Below are 19,488 nucleotides of genomic sequence, written 5' to 3' on the forward strand. Positions count from 1 at the left end.
AGACCAAGGAAGGATTTTTGGAGTATCATTGGAAATAGCCTGGTTTGGCCCAACAGAGGTCATGTCGTCCTTGGTTGCCAGCGGCGGTGCCACCGATCCGAAGGCCTGTTTGTTCTTGTAAGCACAACAGGCTAGCTCTCCAAGCATTGCTTCCAGTCTTAGCTTCACCTATTTCTCTGTTTCCGTTTCCCATAGCCTACCTACAGCTGCTCCATGTCAGCGTCGTCTGAACTGGAACCCATGTGCCAACGGAACGCTGATATCCAAGGAATACGAGTCTCGTTTACTTCTCTACCTTCCGCTTCGTCGATCCTGCCAAAGAAATAGTCCCGAAAGGACCAAACCCCTGCCTAACATGGTCTTGCTTGGTTTAAACTCGAATGAGTGAATAGTACCGCCGACTGCCTTCTATTCATTTACGTTCTATTTGAGCGCATTTTTTGTGCGAGTGTTTTGTACGCAGGTATAGGGGGCAATGGGTAAATTTGGTAAAATTGGGTAAATGGGACAAGGGATTGTGACAACCATCGGGAGGCCATTGATTCAATGGAAACGTTAAGTATGTATTTCGGATACTTTGTACGAAAATAAAACGATCCCTTGAAGAAAGAGTTCCATTATGCGTTAACGCATATTCTGTTAAGGCACCGCTTCACCATCGGCTTATCAGCATTGACACTACCATGGAACTACAATTACAGAATCATTACTAAACTCTTTCTGTTCACTTCTGCTTGTAATCGTAATAACTACAATCACCATAAACTGATAAAACTTACTCACCTGCCGACCGACCGTTGGACCCATTGAAATGAAAATTTTAAGTTAAAAATCAACAAGACCTTTACATACATATATAGCTGTCTAATACTATTTTCGCTGCTGCTGTTACTGCCACCAGTTTTATTCATTCCATGCGCTCTATAAAGACGAAGAAGCTTTTACTCTTACTTCTAATCCTATTTTAACTATCACACACGAACCCGGTCTCAACTTTTTCCGCTCACTGGATTAGATACAATAGAACAGTCTACTGGTAACCGAGTGTAGGAAACGCAAAATATGGTTTCAATAATAATGACTAGCTAGAGCAAGTTTTTCAGCGATGCCCACCAACTACTAGCTTGCGCCGCCGTCCCAAGTTTTCACGAGCTTTCTGAGGAGACGAACGAAGGACGACTGGCGAAGGGGATTTTCCAGAGCAGAAAAAGTTTAATCTCTTTTTTCGTTTCCTTGCAAGTTTTCTTTCGGCGAAGGGGCAAAAACTCACAGAGTAAAAAGCTTCAACGCTGCCGCATTTTCGACTCCCACGATTTTTAAATTGAGGCAGCTCGTAGTCACCGCAGAGACAGGACCGTATCCTGTTGAGCAGCAGGTCCTGTCGACATGCTTGACGCCCATAACGAAGCTCACGAACGACGATACAACGACCTGAAGTAGCAGCAGAATAACGTTGGCGTGGAATATATTTCTCCGTTTTTTCCCAACGCCATCTTTGTCGTCGTTTTCTTCTTTTCGTTTTCTTCTTTGGACCATTTTCCCGTCTATTTCCCATCTTCATTGTCGTCGGCAAAGCGCAGACTGTATCGACTATGAGGCAGAGAAAAGAAAACCTATACGAGTTCATTGCTTCCGATACCCCACAGAATCTCTCGAAGCCCTCCGGAACTTGCCAGGAGTTCCTAAACAACCTCGCGGCCTCCCGGTGCAACCCGTGTAAGAAATCCGAATTGTTCTTCTATTTTGGGCTGATCGTAGAATCGTCTGGCTGAGAACTCAATCCAGTCGTTTTCATGCGTTTACGCCTACGGCGTTCCGACATGGGCAAAATCGTCGTCGTCGTTTCACTGTTTGCGATCTATAGGCATGTATGAATTTGCATCGATTTCATCGCGTTGTGCAGTGTCATATTCCTTTCCTCTATTACAGAAGCCGAATGGATAAAAAGGGCGTCACCGGCTAAGTTAAGCCAAAGTAAGGAAGTTCGAAAGGAAACAATCGTAGGTAAAGACAAGTAAAGGAAAGAACCAAGCGTCTCTAAAAAGCGAATAGGACAATGTAGTATTCGTATGATAAATATTTAGTCGCCAAAATCACTGAGGAAGACTTTATAAAGGATGGCACATCTTTTTGTCGCTGCTCAATTAAAGGTGACGATCATTTTTACGTAGGCGTTTCTTTATTTCTCTGGTAAATACTATACTTTGGTCTTAGCTAAAAGGCCAAGAGATGAGACGTATGCGATATGGAAAAATCTTTGTCAGTGATAAACTTTGTAGGTTTATTATATATATTTAGTTTTATTCGACTATCTTAGTTATCTTGAGGAAGTTTTATATTCAATTTTCAAAGTGTTGATATACCACACTTGTGTGCATATATTGATCTATCCGCGTTGTTCACCATATATCTCTTCCATATTAGCTGTCCCGTTACATAGCAGATCAACAATTGGCATCAATGTTGATTCTTCACCTATCTTCGATAAAGCCGAACTTTTCAGACAAAGCCATCTTGTGGGCCGAAGGACGATTACTTTTAAATTATATTTGCCCAGTGTTTCTGCAATACCATTCCTCTAGAGAATGCCACTACACCTATCTATATACACCAGATAGGGCACCTTCGATTTATTTTATGTAGGCTTTTATACTGTCTAAATAATCGAATATTTCTTCATTAAGTTGATTTAGCAACGAACACAATAGCTGGTAATCTAATTGAGCAAGGACTGGAAAAAGGACAACACAGAAAGTCTCGGAGAGGAACCGGTATTTTGTCGGGAGGGCACAAAATGTAGGCAAAACAAACCCTTGCACGACCAACAGCCGTTCCCGATTTGCGTAATGATTATTTGACCTTTTAAGTAAGAATTGTCTTCAATTCATTTTGCTATTCACAATGCGATATATATATATATATATATATATATACATAGCGATCATTTCGTTACTCGGAAGTATTAAAGGTTCTCAACTAGCAACCGACTCTTAGTCTGAACTCATATATAATTGAATCCCCCCGGATTTGGACCGTGAGCTACTACGAGAGGGTTATCCACGAAAAAGGTCACATTAGGTTGCTCGTGACTAACCTGCATCAGACCATACTATTTTCCTCCCATAAAGTTTAGAGCATTATTTTTTTCATGAGGAGAGCCCGCATCTCGGAGCTGCTTCGAATGTTCGTGACAAATTGAAGAGTTTTCTTTACAAAATAACTTCCCTGTAATGTCGGCGACAGCAATATAGAAAAGCCGATCTAGTTTATATTTCGAAAGTTAGTGCTTACGAGTGAGGCCCTTAATTTGACAACGGTTAGGCAAAACTGGCGTACCGATGAATCCGATGGGTGACGCATGATCTACTGGAAACGCTTTTGGCCTTATTTAAAGAAGGTTATGGGTTTCCATTTACAAGCGTCGTGCCACCGTCGTTAAAATTCTTGCTAGTCGTTCAGGATCATAGGCTCTAGAGCTCAAAGGCTGTTTTAAGAGCTGCTTTAATAATGCCTTTGAACTGTGGATCAAGGAGGAAGTTGATCAAGGAGGACCCGTATACATAGCGTATCTAATCGGTAGTGAAAGTCAGCTGTGAGTTTTACGTCTTTAGTGCAGCTTTAGTTAAGCATCGATCTGGATGGCTAATTTTCGTCAGCGTGAAATGAATTGTGTGCTAATTTTCATCCAGTTTTTATCCTCCAGGTTCCATCTTGTAAGTAAATACCGTTAAGTTCAGCGGGCAACGTAGGCGAACGCGTTATCATTACACCATACGATTTTTTCCCTAGAAATAAAGAACCGTGTTGTTCTCCGTCGAATGTTCTCATTCTAATGTTTTAACTTAGTCTGAGCGTCGACCACCTAGTTTAATGCAGTTTCTACGACTTTGCTCAGACTCAAACAAACGGATACCCTTGGCTTTATTATGAATATGTATTGACAAAGTGCCTTTTCTTCTAGTTCTTCAGAAGTGAACGAAATTAAATAGAAGAAAATTAGCATACTTAAATTCCATCAAGTGACTAACACATACATGCAACCTCTATTTACCATTGATTAAATAATCATTTTTTTTAAATATAGATATTAAGTAATATCTAGTTTTGTGCGCCATCTAGTGTTACGAACGCAACCTGCATATCCCTCGGCAGCATATCGTCCACCGACCTAGTACGCTGCTTGCACAAAAACACATTCAATTGTTTGCACGGTACTAGTTTTTGACTTATGTGGAACCCAAGGACACTATAAACCCTGCATTAAGCGACCCATAACTACACACAATGTAAAACCTACTTCAAGCGCTGTTAATATTCGGCCGCCGCCGCCACCGCCGCCGCCGCCGCCGTCGTCGTCATATATCATACACGAGAGAATCCTCTATACACATAATTTACGTTATATCAAAAGCAGTTCTAGTATCTCATAAGTAGTATTAGAGTAAATGGTTACTTCCGCATGCCGCTGGTCTTGTCTCGGACTTGTCCTATTTGGAAGTCATCAATAGATCTTATATATATAAATCTTGTTAGTATTTGAGTATCCCCTATGCACACATATGTATGCGGATCGTGTCTATCATAAAACGGCAAAGACACTCTGGCGCGGCGTTCAAGTATCAAAAGCTTTCGTGACACAGGCTTTTTCGCCTGCCTCCGAAGGCTTTTGCATAACAATATGACAGCGTTAGAAGAGCAATCATTGCAGATGCAGATTACGATAGCTCGCTGCAACAAGAGCAATGTTATGCTGGTACCAAGGAAGTTGTACCTTATGCTCCGTAACAGCAATAGCTGATCGTCTTTCATATACCGTAAATATATGGCCTGTACTTTGTGGCTTGTTTCATACTGCACATCGGGTTTCGCCGAATCGACCTTTTCGGAGCCGTATAATACCGCGAAACTCTTTTCGCTTAGGACCAAACGATACCCCAGCCTGGTCCGTCTACTGTGGTAACCGCTGTATTAGGTCTAAGATATTAGTTTGTATTCAAGGCAAAAAAAGAGGCACACATATACATATATATTCAGAGTTCCCTATAAACGTGGACACACACATGGACGGCGGGTTATTATCGAAAATAATGTTGCATTGCACATTCTAATACTTAGTGATAGAGCATTCTGTGTACGATTACATATCTCGAGGGTCTTTGTTTCACCGCTCTGGCATCGGTTCATTTTACACACATTGGTTCACTGCGTACTTTCCCTTTCTGGGGCAACCACAGGGACGTCTGTGTCTTAATCAAATGCCAGTTGAAAGCATATAAAAACTGCCCGCTTGTTCTTCGCTATAGCCATTTTACCCAGTCGGAACTGAAACGAGAACGTAATATGCGAAATGTAAGCACAACTGAACTTCTTGTCTTCCCGTTTTGGAATGGTCCATCACAATCAACATAGCGTAGCCCATAGCCATCATTTTGATAATATCATATTCATAGGTTATACTCGTAGAGCTGAAACCTAAATAGGGAAAGCATTGCTTCCAACTGGTAACATCCTTTTAGTCGTTACTAGCCTTCGCCGCTACCATCTATGTCATTCGGGGCCGCCATATTGGCCGCCGCAATCGTGATAGTTAATGTGTGTTAATTATTCCTTATCCTTGATTCTGTCGCATCATGGACCCTTCACTCCGATCTAACTTTATACAACGTCTCAGATCCTCCTGTTCTCGTCGAATTTCTCATTTCGGTTATTCGTCTCCGTAACGCTACTGTGAATCGCTTCTAAACCACCTGAGGGGTGTTTCTTGGGTCAGGCAGCTGTCCCACGTAATGTGGTAAACCTAGGCCAGCGACCTAGAAAAAACCGGTTACTTCATTCCACCTTCCTGTTGCCAAAGCGGATAAAGACATCTGCAGAAAGTAAGTCATCTGACGGACAGATTTGTGTAACGGAATCCATCAACGGAAGAGACTCACAAGTCAAGGGGCAATGTACAAAGCCTTTGAGGGGCAGAAATTGTTTAAAACTTAGTTTTACCCTCCCTCTTTCTCTCTTGCGATGCTCCAGGATCCATTCTACTAGAATAAGCTACTACACTTCTGAGGAAAGAAACCTGTCGAGAATTTCGTGTGTCTGACCCGCCCAAAACACTGACGGAAGCTTTCGATTCTCGTTTTTGCCATTGGGCAGTTAGAGTTTACGCAGCCGCCGAGAGAATAGCCGAAGAAACAAGTCGCATCTATTTAACTTTTAGTCAAAGAAAGTGAAAGGCCGATTCGATAGTATCTGAAGCGTGCAGGAATCGGTAGAGGTGAACTGGAAAGGGAGAATGCCAGAAACCAATCCGAGCGTTGCGGCACTAAAATATCAAAAATAATAAGCAGCTTTACAGCTGTGAAGCCGTCCGGAACACGTCGGAGACGCAAGGCGCGACGGTCCTTCGAAGCACTCCGAAGCTTAAAGGCATACGAAAGCGGAAGAGGAACGCAAGTATGGCAAGCGCATACGGCCTTTGTGATCACTGAGCCGGTCGCAACATTAACGACGTGTGGCGCGTGCAATGACGCGACTGGCCTTTGTCGCCTACAGTGTTCGAAAACGCAAAGCGGCCGATTAAGCTTGACCTTTGTTTTGGGTCTCAAGAAATGGTAATATTTTATGACAGGCGTGTGTGAAGGCGACACTGAATCAACTATGATAACTATGTATGTAATTAATTGGTAGACTTATTTTTTCCTGGCGTACATTTCTATAAAGGACATTGAGGATAGCTGTAAAATGACGTTACGCCTTAGGTTCGCTGGGATTTACAAGATACGTCAATACATGTACTATTTTAGATACAGGAGGATAACAAGAGTCTCCCCAAAACAGATACATTTTAATTTGTTCCAATAATTTATGCGACTAGACATATTATCGGGTTTGATAAAACAGAAATAGGCCCTACCTATCGATCAACCTAGCCGGTTGACAAGCTTTGACGTATTCAGTTGTTGCCTTAAAAACACCGCGCTTCGCAACAGCATTGTGGTATTTATTCAGCTTTGGGTGGACATGCGTTAGCTTTAAAAGCAAATATAACCGGACAGCTATTAAAAAATAGGAACGATCCAGCGGATTCTAATAAGCAATCTTTGTCTAAGCTTCATTATTTTTGATTGCCAATCTACTATTAACTGGTTGTAATTCCACATCTGTGACTTCTTATACCTGTAGGTGCTTTAGGTACTTACAACAGTCTCCCAGTGAGGGCTGACCAGATTTGTTGGTTCATGCCGTGTGCATATCTAATAAACTTGAGACAAACACTCCATGGTAACGAAGCCAGTTAACTTTGAATGCTAGGACTAGAAGTTATACGATATTTCTGAGATCAGATCAGACATTGTGCGTATGATGTTCTGGTAAATTAATGCGAAGGATGCACAAAGTTACGATGACTCTATTGTAATGATCGGAAGATAGAAAAGAATACTGCATATTTTTCTTATGTTTTTGCATTGCTCCTGAGGCCGTGTTTAATCGCTGCGGGCACTTCGGCGAGGGCTAGTTTGGGTTGCATAATTCGCATCTTTAGGTTTCTATTTTGTTGAAAAGTCATAATCAACGCCGCAAGTAATAGCGTTCCCAAACGTGTTTTAGAACACATGGAAGCTCATCGAGACACATCCAAGTCAGAACATATAATGATGCCTAACCTATAGAAGAACCTCCCGATAAATATGAGAGGGTGTGTCAAGCCGGATACAAGTTGTCTCTTGCTTCAGCTGCCCAGGAGCAACTCATGGAAACACGAATGAATAAAGCAACAAGTACACCAATATCCACTACGTCACTTATGAGCCCACTATAGATCGCTAAGTTTAACTTGCCCACTACACTGCTAAGGAGACATGTGGCCTCGGATCCGCCCTATCTGGCGAACACCCGCGGAGGCCCGGTCTGTGATAGATACCTCACGCACAGTAGACAGGCCTTCATGAGAAGCCTCTCCTATTAGTACACTAGCCTAACGCCACACGATACGCAACAACGTAAGGCAGTATGGTACACATAGCGCGACAATGCGCGGTGAGATCGCTACAATCTGCTTTGCCAACTGTCGGGATCTCGCATAACCTTCTCGGCTCTCAGCAATAGAACTATAGCTTGAAACGGCAGCCGCTGATCACAGTGATTATTGATGGCAAGCCCCCACCTCGTGAGATTTGCGACAACCGCCTCGTATCCTAAGAATGGTCCTTTGCTCGGCCAGGATGGAGCTCCATAGGGTGGAGCAACAACAGGCTCGCAATGGAAAAAAACTGCAGATTTATACAATTAGGAAAATGCTAAGATTACATTTGTGAGAAAAAAACAAGCCTACAGCATTCGTATCAAGTAGAAACCTATCTTTATTCTCCATATTTAGACGTACATAGTTTCTCCACTCTAAGTCTATTATTACTTCACCCTCTGCGCATTGTATGTGCAGGATAACGCTATAATATCAAAAAGTAGTAATTTCGGCCAAAGTGAAAGATCCGTTCGGATCGAATTTTTGTCTAGAAAATGCACCATATTGACTGAATTCAGTCTTTTTCTAAATTCGTATTGCTCTACGCATGATAGAGACGCTGCCTCTATCGACATATGAACTATGTGTACAAAATCATAAGGGCACTATTTCATGGAATATCAGTAGCCTTCATAACGATCAGCATCTGAGAACTGACTGGCAACTTCCTGGCGATTCCAGAGCTTGTATCATGATTGTAGAGAGAGCTAAATACTACGATGCGTAACGCTACCATAGATAGGCGTTGAAAAGTTTTAGCCCCTTCAAACAAAAAGAGACAATACAAAAGCAAAAATCAATCAGGCTCTAGCGTAAACGACAAAGATTTTCTGCCAATAAAAAAAACAATGGCTAGGTTACAAGAAGATTCAGTTTTCACCAAAATTATGCAGTGACACGTTGGGCTACAGCATATTACCGAGTATACGACAAAAACGTATATACTTACATCGACTGATATACAAATAATAGTCTTACATTCGGGGTAGTGCAGGTTGTCGGAGCAAATCAATTGCTAAGAAAGTAGACTCCTTTTCTTCTAACTTATTTCTGCTGTAAATATGTTTTGTCTTCCCTCATAGATGTTTAAGGCAGGGATAACGCATTTGCATACACGGCCCACGTAGTCATACAAATATATCGGTCTCAGGCGATAACTTGCTTATCATTTTTTCGTTCTTGTTATTTTCTACCTTTGTCTCCCATTTCATTCTATGACGCGTGTCAATTTTAAATTTTCTTAGGTATTTGTTGGACCTCGGCGCCAATGTGGACCGGTGTACATTGCGAGGTACAGCCCTTCATGAAGCTGTTTTCGGTGGCCGACCTGGGACGACCGCTTTACTCGTTTACTCCGGCGCGACACTCACGAAGGTAAACCCGTCTACCGGCCTCACACCGATGGATGTTGCGGTTCGGGCGACGCCACCAAATGAAAGGATCATCGAGACGCTGAATGGTTTGTAGAGCAATATATTGAAAAACGAGTATGCCATTTTTAGGTCCTTTGTTCAGGGAAAGCTATAGCTTCAGAAGCACGAGACAACTGTAACCGTGTTGATATGCTAAAAACGTAACTCTAGTACTTGTATTTTAGAGGGTACTTTACGTTTTCATTTAGCAGCGCCTTTTCAATTGCAAATAAAGCATATCATATAGGAAAGGTCTTCGGTTTTAATTTGGTTGGACACATGCAAATTGATGCGGTCTTGAACTTAATAAATTATTATACTTTTTTTTAATAAAACGTAGTGCTTATTTCGTAGGTAAAACTAGCTCAGTTACACGTGGTGGTATGAGTTGCAATGAACGCCGTACGGGTTAGCGAAACCTTGAGGCAGGTTTGCCCTACGTTCGTATTTGTTCAAAAAGAAGCGTTAAGACGGCGCTTTGAGCTCTTTGCCTCCAAACCTTATACGTAAATCTTCGCTCTTCCTTCCGTTGGTCCTGTCTAGGGGACGCACGAGTGATTACCTAACTTAACCTACTTCGTTAATGGATCATATGCGGCAAACGTCAAATAAGTAACATAGGTGGATTCATCGTTCATGGATTGAAACGTTCTTACTTAAATTGGTTCGTGAAAACCTGTTATTTGGTAACTTTTATGCAGTACTTTATTTTGAAAAAATATTGTTCATGGGCACTTATACTTCCGTCTCGTATTTTATTTTAGTGAATATACCTGTTCTATCATTATTCTTTATTTAAATCTCAAGAGTTTCCTGCAACGAACAGTGTCATCAGCCAATGTCATGTCCCACAAACACAAAGGCACAAACTCTCGCTCCGCCACCTTCCCCTGAATGAAAGCAAGATGGTGGCAGGCTGTTCGCAGGTGAGACAGGCCAGTTTTTAACATGAGTGCTAGCATCGCCGCCGTATGTAGATTATGGGTTGGGCATTTGGGGCAAACATTTCCGACTTTAGGTGCCCGAACTATTTTGTCTATTTGGTGATATTATTTCGTTAGAACGACTTTGGGGGTACGGCATTCAATGGAGCAAGCGAAGAGGCTCTCAGTGGCTAGCGAAGGTGTGTGGAGGCTGTGGACAACGACATGAAAATTTGCCTAATGCATCTCGCCCATATCGCGCCAAATGTTGACATGCGCGTTGCCTACAGCTGGTCCTGCGTAATCTGCTTGCACTGCTTTGAGCTTGGAAGGCTTAGACACATACATTTAATAGGAAGTCGGAAAGTCCTTCGGCAAAGGACGTGGCGTTTAAAGGTAAAGGGTGCAAATAACGAGGGTGTACTCTAGGCGCTGCGCCCTAGAGGAAGGTACACTTTTTCACTATAGGTTGTAAGAGGAGGGGCTATGACGAAACAGGACGGCGAGACTAGAGCGAGCGAACCCGAAATGTAACGTATTTCAACGAAGTTGCTTACGTCAGTGATATGCGACCTGCAAACTGTCATAGACCGGACATGTTGGCCGGTCGTATGTTGGCAGAATTGTATGGCGTACTTGCTTTGCCTATAGAACTGCTTCCCTTGTTTCGATGTGGCGTCCTTGCGTTCTTTACAACTTCACTAATCGTTCGAACAACAATCTGGGGTCGAAGTCTGACAGACAGTTATGTCGACGTCGAAACAGAAAGCAGTAGGCAACATAAGACAGCCAACAAATTGATACCGGTAACCCCCATCATGATATACACACCTGTATAGCTGTATACATCGATAGTGCTGATAAAAAAATAAGTATATCTCGACCCGGGGTACACGAGGTCCGACTATACCGGAACTCAAAGGGATCATACGTACAATCATAAGGAATCGATCTGTTTCATTTAGGTTATTAAGCCTAATTGAGCTAAGAATCGAAATCTGATTTTTATTTTACACGTGCGAATGATCCATTTTCGAGGAGCATATGATCTATATACTGCCTACACATCAAGTATTCATCTGCTAGATTGCTTTTAATATTCCGTTATGGTTTTAGACAAAAGAGTGTCACTCAAGTCCTCTAGAGTTTCATTCCGCTATAGTCAAACAAGGGTACTTATTTATTGCCTAATTACCTAAACATTAGCTAACCTATCAGACCTGGCCTGACCTAAATTTGAATAAAGTAAAATTGACTCCTGGAGCTACAGTCTAGTGGACCAATGCGGGAAGAGGACTTTGTAAATAATAACTATCATAGGAGGGGATATGCGGGTTTTTTCAGAGGTGCGGCACATATGTCCTGCTTATTAATATAAATGTATACAATTGTATGCTACACAATGTTTGTTTCATGTGCCATGACAACAAGGGGCGTCCTTGTTTGTGTAGATGACAGTATTTTCAATTTAATCAATGCAAGCTAGCCACGTTAATTCGGGTTTTTCCTACAAATCGTGAGTTCGAAATCTCGTGACCGTTGCGGTTGTGCAGTGATAATATATTTGCGGTATCAACTAAAGGACACTGAGTTGACCTATATTTGAATCGGGGCGTAGAAGTTCTTTGACCCTTCACTAAAGAATTTTCCAAGTCATAGAAACAGTGATAAATACAGTCATAATCTCTTCTTAGGTGTGATGCCTTCAGACTGTGATGCACAGAGGCCCATTCTGCCCGGATAGCTAATTATTAAAGCAATCCGTTGAAACAGCGGTACTGACGCCTGTCGTAAAAGGGACGCCAGCTTCAAGTCGATCAAGTGGAAAAAGAGCCTAAACACTGATAGTAAGAATAAAATGGCGGTAGAACAAGGCACTGAGTATAAGAAAGGGCCGAAATTTCGGAAAGACAAGATACCTGAAAGAATAAAAGGAGAGACGAAACCATGCCAAAACCCGGCCACTGCTCAAGTGATTCCCACGGAAACGTATGATGACGGTGCAAGAAGCAGCTCCTTCCTTACGCTCGTACCGTCTGCAGTGCCCAGAACCACCAGCCCTTACGTCCGAGACACCGAGACCAAACACGCGGCGGCGACACGCCACTTATACCTTTACCCTTACAATAGGCGAGTAAACGTTTATTGTAGATATATTCCTCAGTTCCTTAAAATAGAGGTTTATGAAAGGAAGTGACATGGCAGATACCATTTAAGAAGATATGGGGATTACGGAAGACTCAATGCCTCGATTGAAAGATGAGGATCGGCGTGCATTAATGGCAATGTGTTCTTTCCTCTAATAAAAATATCAAGTCAAATTAAAATAGATTGCTGATCGTAAGTTGAATAATGAAAAATTTAAATTGATTTTTTCAGCTTTAGATGTTAATTGGGTAATAACTTCATATTGCGCCTCGAGATGGAGGAGCATCTACGTGAAGTTGCAACTCAGCCCCTTCACTTGAAGCCAATTAAGGGCCAACAAAAAGCTGCTTTAACCACGCAGGGTTTCTAGCAAAATCCTGAATTAAGTTTCAATTATGAAGGGCGTGAAGGAAAAATTTTTGCCACACAATAGAAGATTTTGATAGATCTTTTTAGGTATCCGCAGATATTACGAAAAAAAACGTGAAATAACGATGAAATAAAAATTGATGTATCGCATGATTTAGACGATATCGGGTAATCTAATCTACATTGTGTAAAATAGAGGTTTAGACATTTAGACATGAATCTAGAGATTAAATTCGGTTAACCTAAAGAAACAAATTGTTTGACCAGTGCAATCGTCCGATCTTGGTAATAGGTCTATCAGTATATATAAAATGGCTACCTCTTGAATTTTGTGAAAATTCTTAATTGTGTTAAAGGACGCCGTACTGTTACTCCCCACCGCTAGAGACTGTTTCAACATTTCGATAATTCCTTTGGGGTTTGAGTGGTAAGGAATGTAACAGGTCTTCGGCCATAAAAACTGTCATTAGTCATGTGCATTTTACAGTTGAAAAACCGTAAAAAGCTTGTTAAAGCCATTAACGAAAGAAAAGGTCCTTCATCAAAGTACGCATAGCCCCACCGTCCCAATTGAAGCGGTACTTCCCACGCAATCCCCTAATACCATACGATATATCTGTGAAGTGACTAATACCACCGGGTGGCCCATTTAGAAAAAGGCCTCGTTTTCCAATCAATATCGCTCCATTTTTTGACAGAATTTAGCTATGTAAATCGTATTTTTATTGCTAGTATGGTTTTTTTTTCACTCGATGTGTATCGGGATATGATTTTAAACATAGCTACTCGTAAGCAGAGTTGCCAGAACAAAGTCTTGTTAAAATCGTTAGTTGTTAAAGGCCAGGCCTCAATACACCGAGCATCGTCAGTCTCTAATGCTACATAAGGATCTGATGGTCGGCGTGTTTCTTTTAGGTTTGCCACCTTCGAACCCTTCCCAGTGGCAGCAGGCCAAATGTCGGCGAGATAAGTAGGCAAGTTATTTATCTATGAGGATCAAGTGATACAGCTCGTTAAAAGTGAGCCTCGTTTCGCTACTGTAAATTTTTTTGTTATTTTAGTCACCCCTCTCAAAGAGCAGCGCTCCCTGAACGATCTTCGTTCTGGAGAAGCTGTTCCGGAGCGCCACTATCTAAAATACCTTTAACGTCCATGACCACCCTTTGTTTCGTGGAGCTGACGAAACCGGAACAGTAGGACCAACTATTGAATTAGAACTCCGTGACTGCCGCTATTATTGTCGACTACACTAGCGCCGCTACTACCGCGACCTGTTGCAGGACTTACATCTCTAGGAAGCTATCTGTAAACCGTATTTGCTCCCGCGGAAGCCGCCAGCAAAGCTGGTAGCCGACCAACACTGCTTCTGCTGGCTCTTCTCTAACTGCTCACTGTTTGATAGGGGCACCGCTCGCATCGGCTGTTCTGGATGTTGAATTTGGGTGGCTCCTCACTCTTATGGGTCGATGAAAGCTCCAGCTACTTGCCATGGTTCAACAGGTCGTACCGTTGTCCATAAAATATACCGACACCCATAGCTCATCCAGGACCAGCACGTTAGCCTCGTGCACATAGAGTTGTACGTTTGGTCCACGCAGTCGATGCATGCTCACGTAGACATAAAATACTCTTGCACAGGAAAGGAATGCCACGGACAAAAGGGCAGGCAGCGCTTATGTATCAAATGTTACCCAATTTTTTTCACACGAGACGAAACTCCGATGATTAGTCTTTTTAAAACTCGTAATCTTTTTGGCAGTGTTGAACCCTTGCATTTTTCGAACTTTCGGCATGTCATCAACCCAAAATTTAATTCTACTGGAAACCTTGACATCTGTCGTATTTGAGCGACATCTTAACGAGTATATATCTGTTGGACTACGTTGACGCAAGCTTACTGTAAAAAGGTGTTTTCGGAGTAATTACAATTTTGGCATACGCAAAAATATTCATTTAGGTATCTGTTTTTATACAAAGAGATGCTATGCACCTGTAGACGTAGGCGTCGACCCAGCAAGAATTGTTTTTTGCTTTTTGTCAGCTCCTATGGATAAATGAATACCACATTACCGCAACGCATGCAGGCATGCCCGCAAACCCTTTTGCCCCATTGAATTTTGCGTGTCTCCATTTTTACATCATAAATTACTTACACATAAACGGCCATACAGACAGCACGAGTATACAGTTAGACACTATTCTTCATTTTGCTCTTTCGGCGTACCCTCGGTCTGGGGATGACTTACATGAACGCAATGTCTCGCACTTACGTTCAACATTCATCTTTTTATAATAAGCGGGTACGACGATATGACGTCGATCTTGTTGACATCGGTATTTAATGCAGCCTTTGCGGGTCTTAGAGCGTCTCGTTTCAAGTCGGTCGCGACCGCCGGTTGCTTCACCGGCAGGCGTCAGTGCTCATTGGTAGCAAAGATCATAGACCCATTGCGTCGTTCATAAATGCTCTGTTGACGTTTTAACCGTTCTGCGAGCCCGGGTCTTGTACTAGCGAGAATCCACTCACTGTTGGTTCAGTATAGCGTCCATCTAAGTAGACGCCCTTCGTACAAACATACTTAGACTGAATGCAGATTTCGGTAGTGACGCGAAATGGAATGTGGAAACGACAAAATGAAAAACATTGGCAGCTCCGGCGATGGCGGAACGAAACGTAAGGTCTAAATAACATGGAAGTGTATGGAAGAAAAATAGGAGCTAGTAAAAAGAATAAAAATTCAAGGCCTTTTAGGATTGCCCGACGATGTAAAGATTGTCATGCTTAATGTAGTAGCTTGCAGTGTTCGACCAACATGGTCAACGATAACAATAAAAAGCTCGAAATCGCCAAGTCACCCTACGGACAAATAAAACAACTTCTAAAATCCTACTTCATTGTAATGTCAAGTACATATGTTTCGTAAAACAGGTGTTCCACGATATAGAAGTTGACGAAGCTTCGTCTTTTCGGTATTGACAAGTAGACGTATTTCCGGTGCGATAACGCCAGCAATGGCGGAAGAGAAATCTCTTACTAAAGCATTCTTGGGCAAGCATCAAATCCTTGAAATTTTATCAGGATGACGACCGAGGGAAGCATTGGATGGAAGATTATATATATATATATAATACCTCACTTGGTGCTAAGAAGTTGCGTTTACTTTAAAGTTACAGCCGAAACTTGCCTGTGAGTCATGCATATCAGGTTTTGTCAGTGAAAAAACTTTTTTTGGAGCACTTGAACTAAGCGTTTGTGACAGCACCATACCACACATAAGCAGATTATAATTTCAGTAATAATAATAATGAAAAAAATGTCATATTGCACAAGATGTTCTGAATTTCGGCGGCCTTTTTCAAATACAATTATACAATATCAATTCAGCTTATTCTTATTTTGACCGTTGGAAGCAACTTCATCGCTATAACGTTTTTGAGATAAAATAAGGCAACATAGGTGTCTACTAGCGCCTCCCTGGCCTTGCCATCCTCGTAATGAAAATACCGTTCAATTAATAAATTGTATGTCCAACAACGAAGAGCTCCTCTAGTTACTGAAGTAGTCTAGCAATATATATATATATATATATATATATATAATGTTATTTACTTACAACAATTAAACGCGGGTACCGAATCGAAATGTTTAAAGCAAAAGAGACAAATTATCTACTCAAAGCATGCATCGTCTCAAATAGCCTTTCGTATATCAAATAATAATAATATGCTAAAAGCAGACGCTGAGAAAAAAACTAGGCAAGTGGCTCACGAGTCTTTTAATGACACCTCGTTCCGTGTTGGAGGGAAATCGTATGAAGCCATCCCAGCTGCAGTAGCAAACGATTTATCTAAATTCATCAATCACGTAATTCTAGACAGGCATCCAATAGGTACAAATTAAATGAAGTAGGCACCAGGTCCATAGTTCTACGACAGCCCTCAAGAAACTTCACTCAAACTTTGAATGCCATCACTTACACAAGTCATATTAGATCACCATATCGTTCTCAACTTAGCTATAACTATTTATAGAAATTTATAAGCACACTCCTTCTAGCTTAAAACCGACCAGTATTAAGTTTCATTAAATCATCGAATACCAAAAAGAAATAGCTGCGAGTCGACAATAGGAAACCTATATGTGCGCCTACTTAGCCTAACCTACATTATTCTAGCTAGTAAAAAAATTTCGCGTAAATCGCATCTCTTTTTTGTGTGAGTGTTTTTCTGTTTGTTACCGCTTTGTTAACCGCTTTATGAATTTCGTCCCTGTATTTACCAAAGAACTCTTTCAATTCTAGCTGTTGTCCGAAAGGTCACTTGGTCCAGGAATCATATTGAAAGTGTCTTATTCGACAGCTGGCCATTTAGCCGAGTCAACAAGGTGTCCGTATATTGTATGCAACATATATGCGCTGTCCTTTAAAGTAAAATACTTTTTTTATCCTGAAATTACGTCCATGATTTTATTTGTACTTATCTGAGTTTTCCTCAAGTTAGCCAGCAACGCTCATGAGAAACTCCTATGACGAATCATACCACTATCTTAGGCTTGGTGACCCGGTAAGATTGGCTGGCCGTGCAGTCTCGTCTAGCATTTGCTGCGTTATCACAGTTGAGTCTTAATCTAATCTACGTTGGCATCATCATGGCCTTGACGACTGCTGCGGGCTGTTGTCATCGTCTCATTTTTTATGGAATCCCCCCTGGCTTTTCCAATGCGACGAATGTTTATGTGAGGCTACGATGTAAAAATTACATACTAATTTGTCAATATATCAACTGGACAGGTTACGCTTAGTAGGTACAGGTGATCCTGTAGTTAAGGTAGACGTAAACCTAAAGTAAGCTTCTGTTTTTTTTACTATGTAAATAATAAGATGCTGCTTGAACCGTTATTTTGTTCGCGCAAATCGATTTTACTACATTGCTCATACAACCTTAATACATCCGATGATTGAAAAAGCCTTGTTATATTCAGAAACGTTCCTTCGTAAGGACAATAAGGACGGAAGTTAAAGTGAGTCGGACTATCATGACCGCGCAGTTACTTACGCTCGTCCAGAAATGTTTGAATAGCCAATAGATGCGCAGGTAAGGTCTGAGCAGTCAACTTGCAAGTTCCCAGTTGAATGCAGAGCTATTCGGAAGACAGCTTTTTTATTGTAATATATATATGCTACCTAAGGCCAAATATATAATAAAGACGCTCTAAATTTCAAATGCCTCAGTTTGAATATCGTGTCCGAGATGTCAGTGTTATAATTAACTCGTCATGTTTTCGATATCTTAATTAATGGCACTTTATAAACTAGAGTTATTTAAGGACCAGTGATATCACACAATCGGTATTGTCAGTTTTGGCCCAAATTGTAAAAATTAGCGATTATCGATTATCAAACTAATATCAAATTGATTAAATATGTTTGCATTACATATACAGGCACACTTTACCTTCCTATTATTCTGTAACGATAGCTTCGGTTTTTCAAGCAATAGAATTGTTAGAAAGTTATAGTAGCGTTCAAGCACAGGAACCTGGAATACGGAAACGTCTGGTATAAAAAAGACTTAACTTGTTCTTGCAATGGCCATCTCAGCGTATGTGCGACAGATGGGCATGTGTGCCTGGTTTAACGGAAAATCAAGAAGTGAAATGCTTCAAGGGAGTTTTCGTTAAATATGCGCGTTCGACTCTATATACCTTCGAACACTTAGCCCGTTAAATGCAACAAGATCTTTAGTCATGCGGATCAAGGAGCTGAAAGCAGTGGGTCATTATTTGGATTTTAGCCCATTTCAGAAAGTCGAGCTCGAACAAAGATATTGTCAGTGCGGGAGTGGAAAGTGTGTTGGGGCTGGGCGAATTGTTCTACTTATATTACCATTTTGTGTAAATATACAACACATGGTAGAAGATAGAATTGCGTACATACATGAAGGTGTTCAAATGATTAGGAATTAGGATTCACAAGTGATAGAACGAGGATAAAGAACAATGTACATATAATTCACTTTGAAACTTTCTGATATACTGCAATACATGAAAGAAATGTACTCATGAGACATTAGTTAGAGAAGAGCTGAACGAGCGCACATGTGCGTGTATAATACAATCGTCCTTTATGTTCGATCTTTATGCCGATGTAACTGTAAAAGGGGAATACTTAAACATGGTTTTGAGTGAGGCACATAACTGGTTACTGGTCAACGTTTGCACGCATAGGACTCGGGTGTAATGTTAGACACTATCCAAAAGGTCTTACGTTTAACGGCTTAGCCTAAAAATGTAATGGTTCGATTGAAAAAAAGGGTATTGTAAATTGACCAGGCCGTGCATGCAGCTGGCTAAATAATTGGTTGGCTGCCATTCCCCTAGTAAAATAAAAAAAAAATAATGGAAAGAACATTTTAGAACGTATTTAAGAAGCTCATCGCAACGCGAGGTCTCTTCATCTTCACCCTAAGGAAGACAATATAGAGGAATGAACTAGAAAAGGGCTTGGTCTTTTATGAAGCCCCAGATACGTCAGCCTTCAGACTGATTGAATATTTTCTGGCGGCGCATCGTTGCCGTATTGGTCTGAATCAGCAAAAAAATTGTAGAATCTAGTAGAGA

General features: G+C 41.3%; 1 protein-coding gene across 4 annotated transcripts in view; it reads left to right on the forward strand.

The window, feature by feature from the left end:
* The window catches only part of LOC111265266 (uncharacterized), a 281,436-nt gene that overhangs the window by 121,798 nt on the left and 140,150 nt on the right, over window positions 1-19,488 (forward strand). For all 4 annotated transcript variants that reach the window (XM_086970425.1, XM_022841793.2, XM_086970428.1 and 1 more), the window contains one exon: window positions 9,262-9,476. In XM_086970425.1, the coding sequence (XP_086826551.1) occupies window positions 9,262-9,476 (215 nt within the window). The remainder of the gene's footprint in view (window positions 1-9,261; window positions 9,477-19,488) is intronic.

Source organism: Varroa jacobsoni, unplaced genomic scaffold (genome assembly GCF_002532875.2).
Source record: "Varroa jacobsoni isolate VJ856 unplaced genomic scaffold, vjacob_1.0 scaffold_102, whole genome shotgun sequence".
NCBI lineage: Eukaryota > Metazoa > Arthropoda > Arachnida > Mesostigmata > Varroidae > Varroa > Varroa jacobsoni.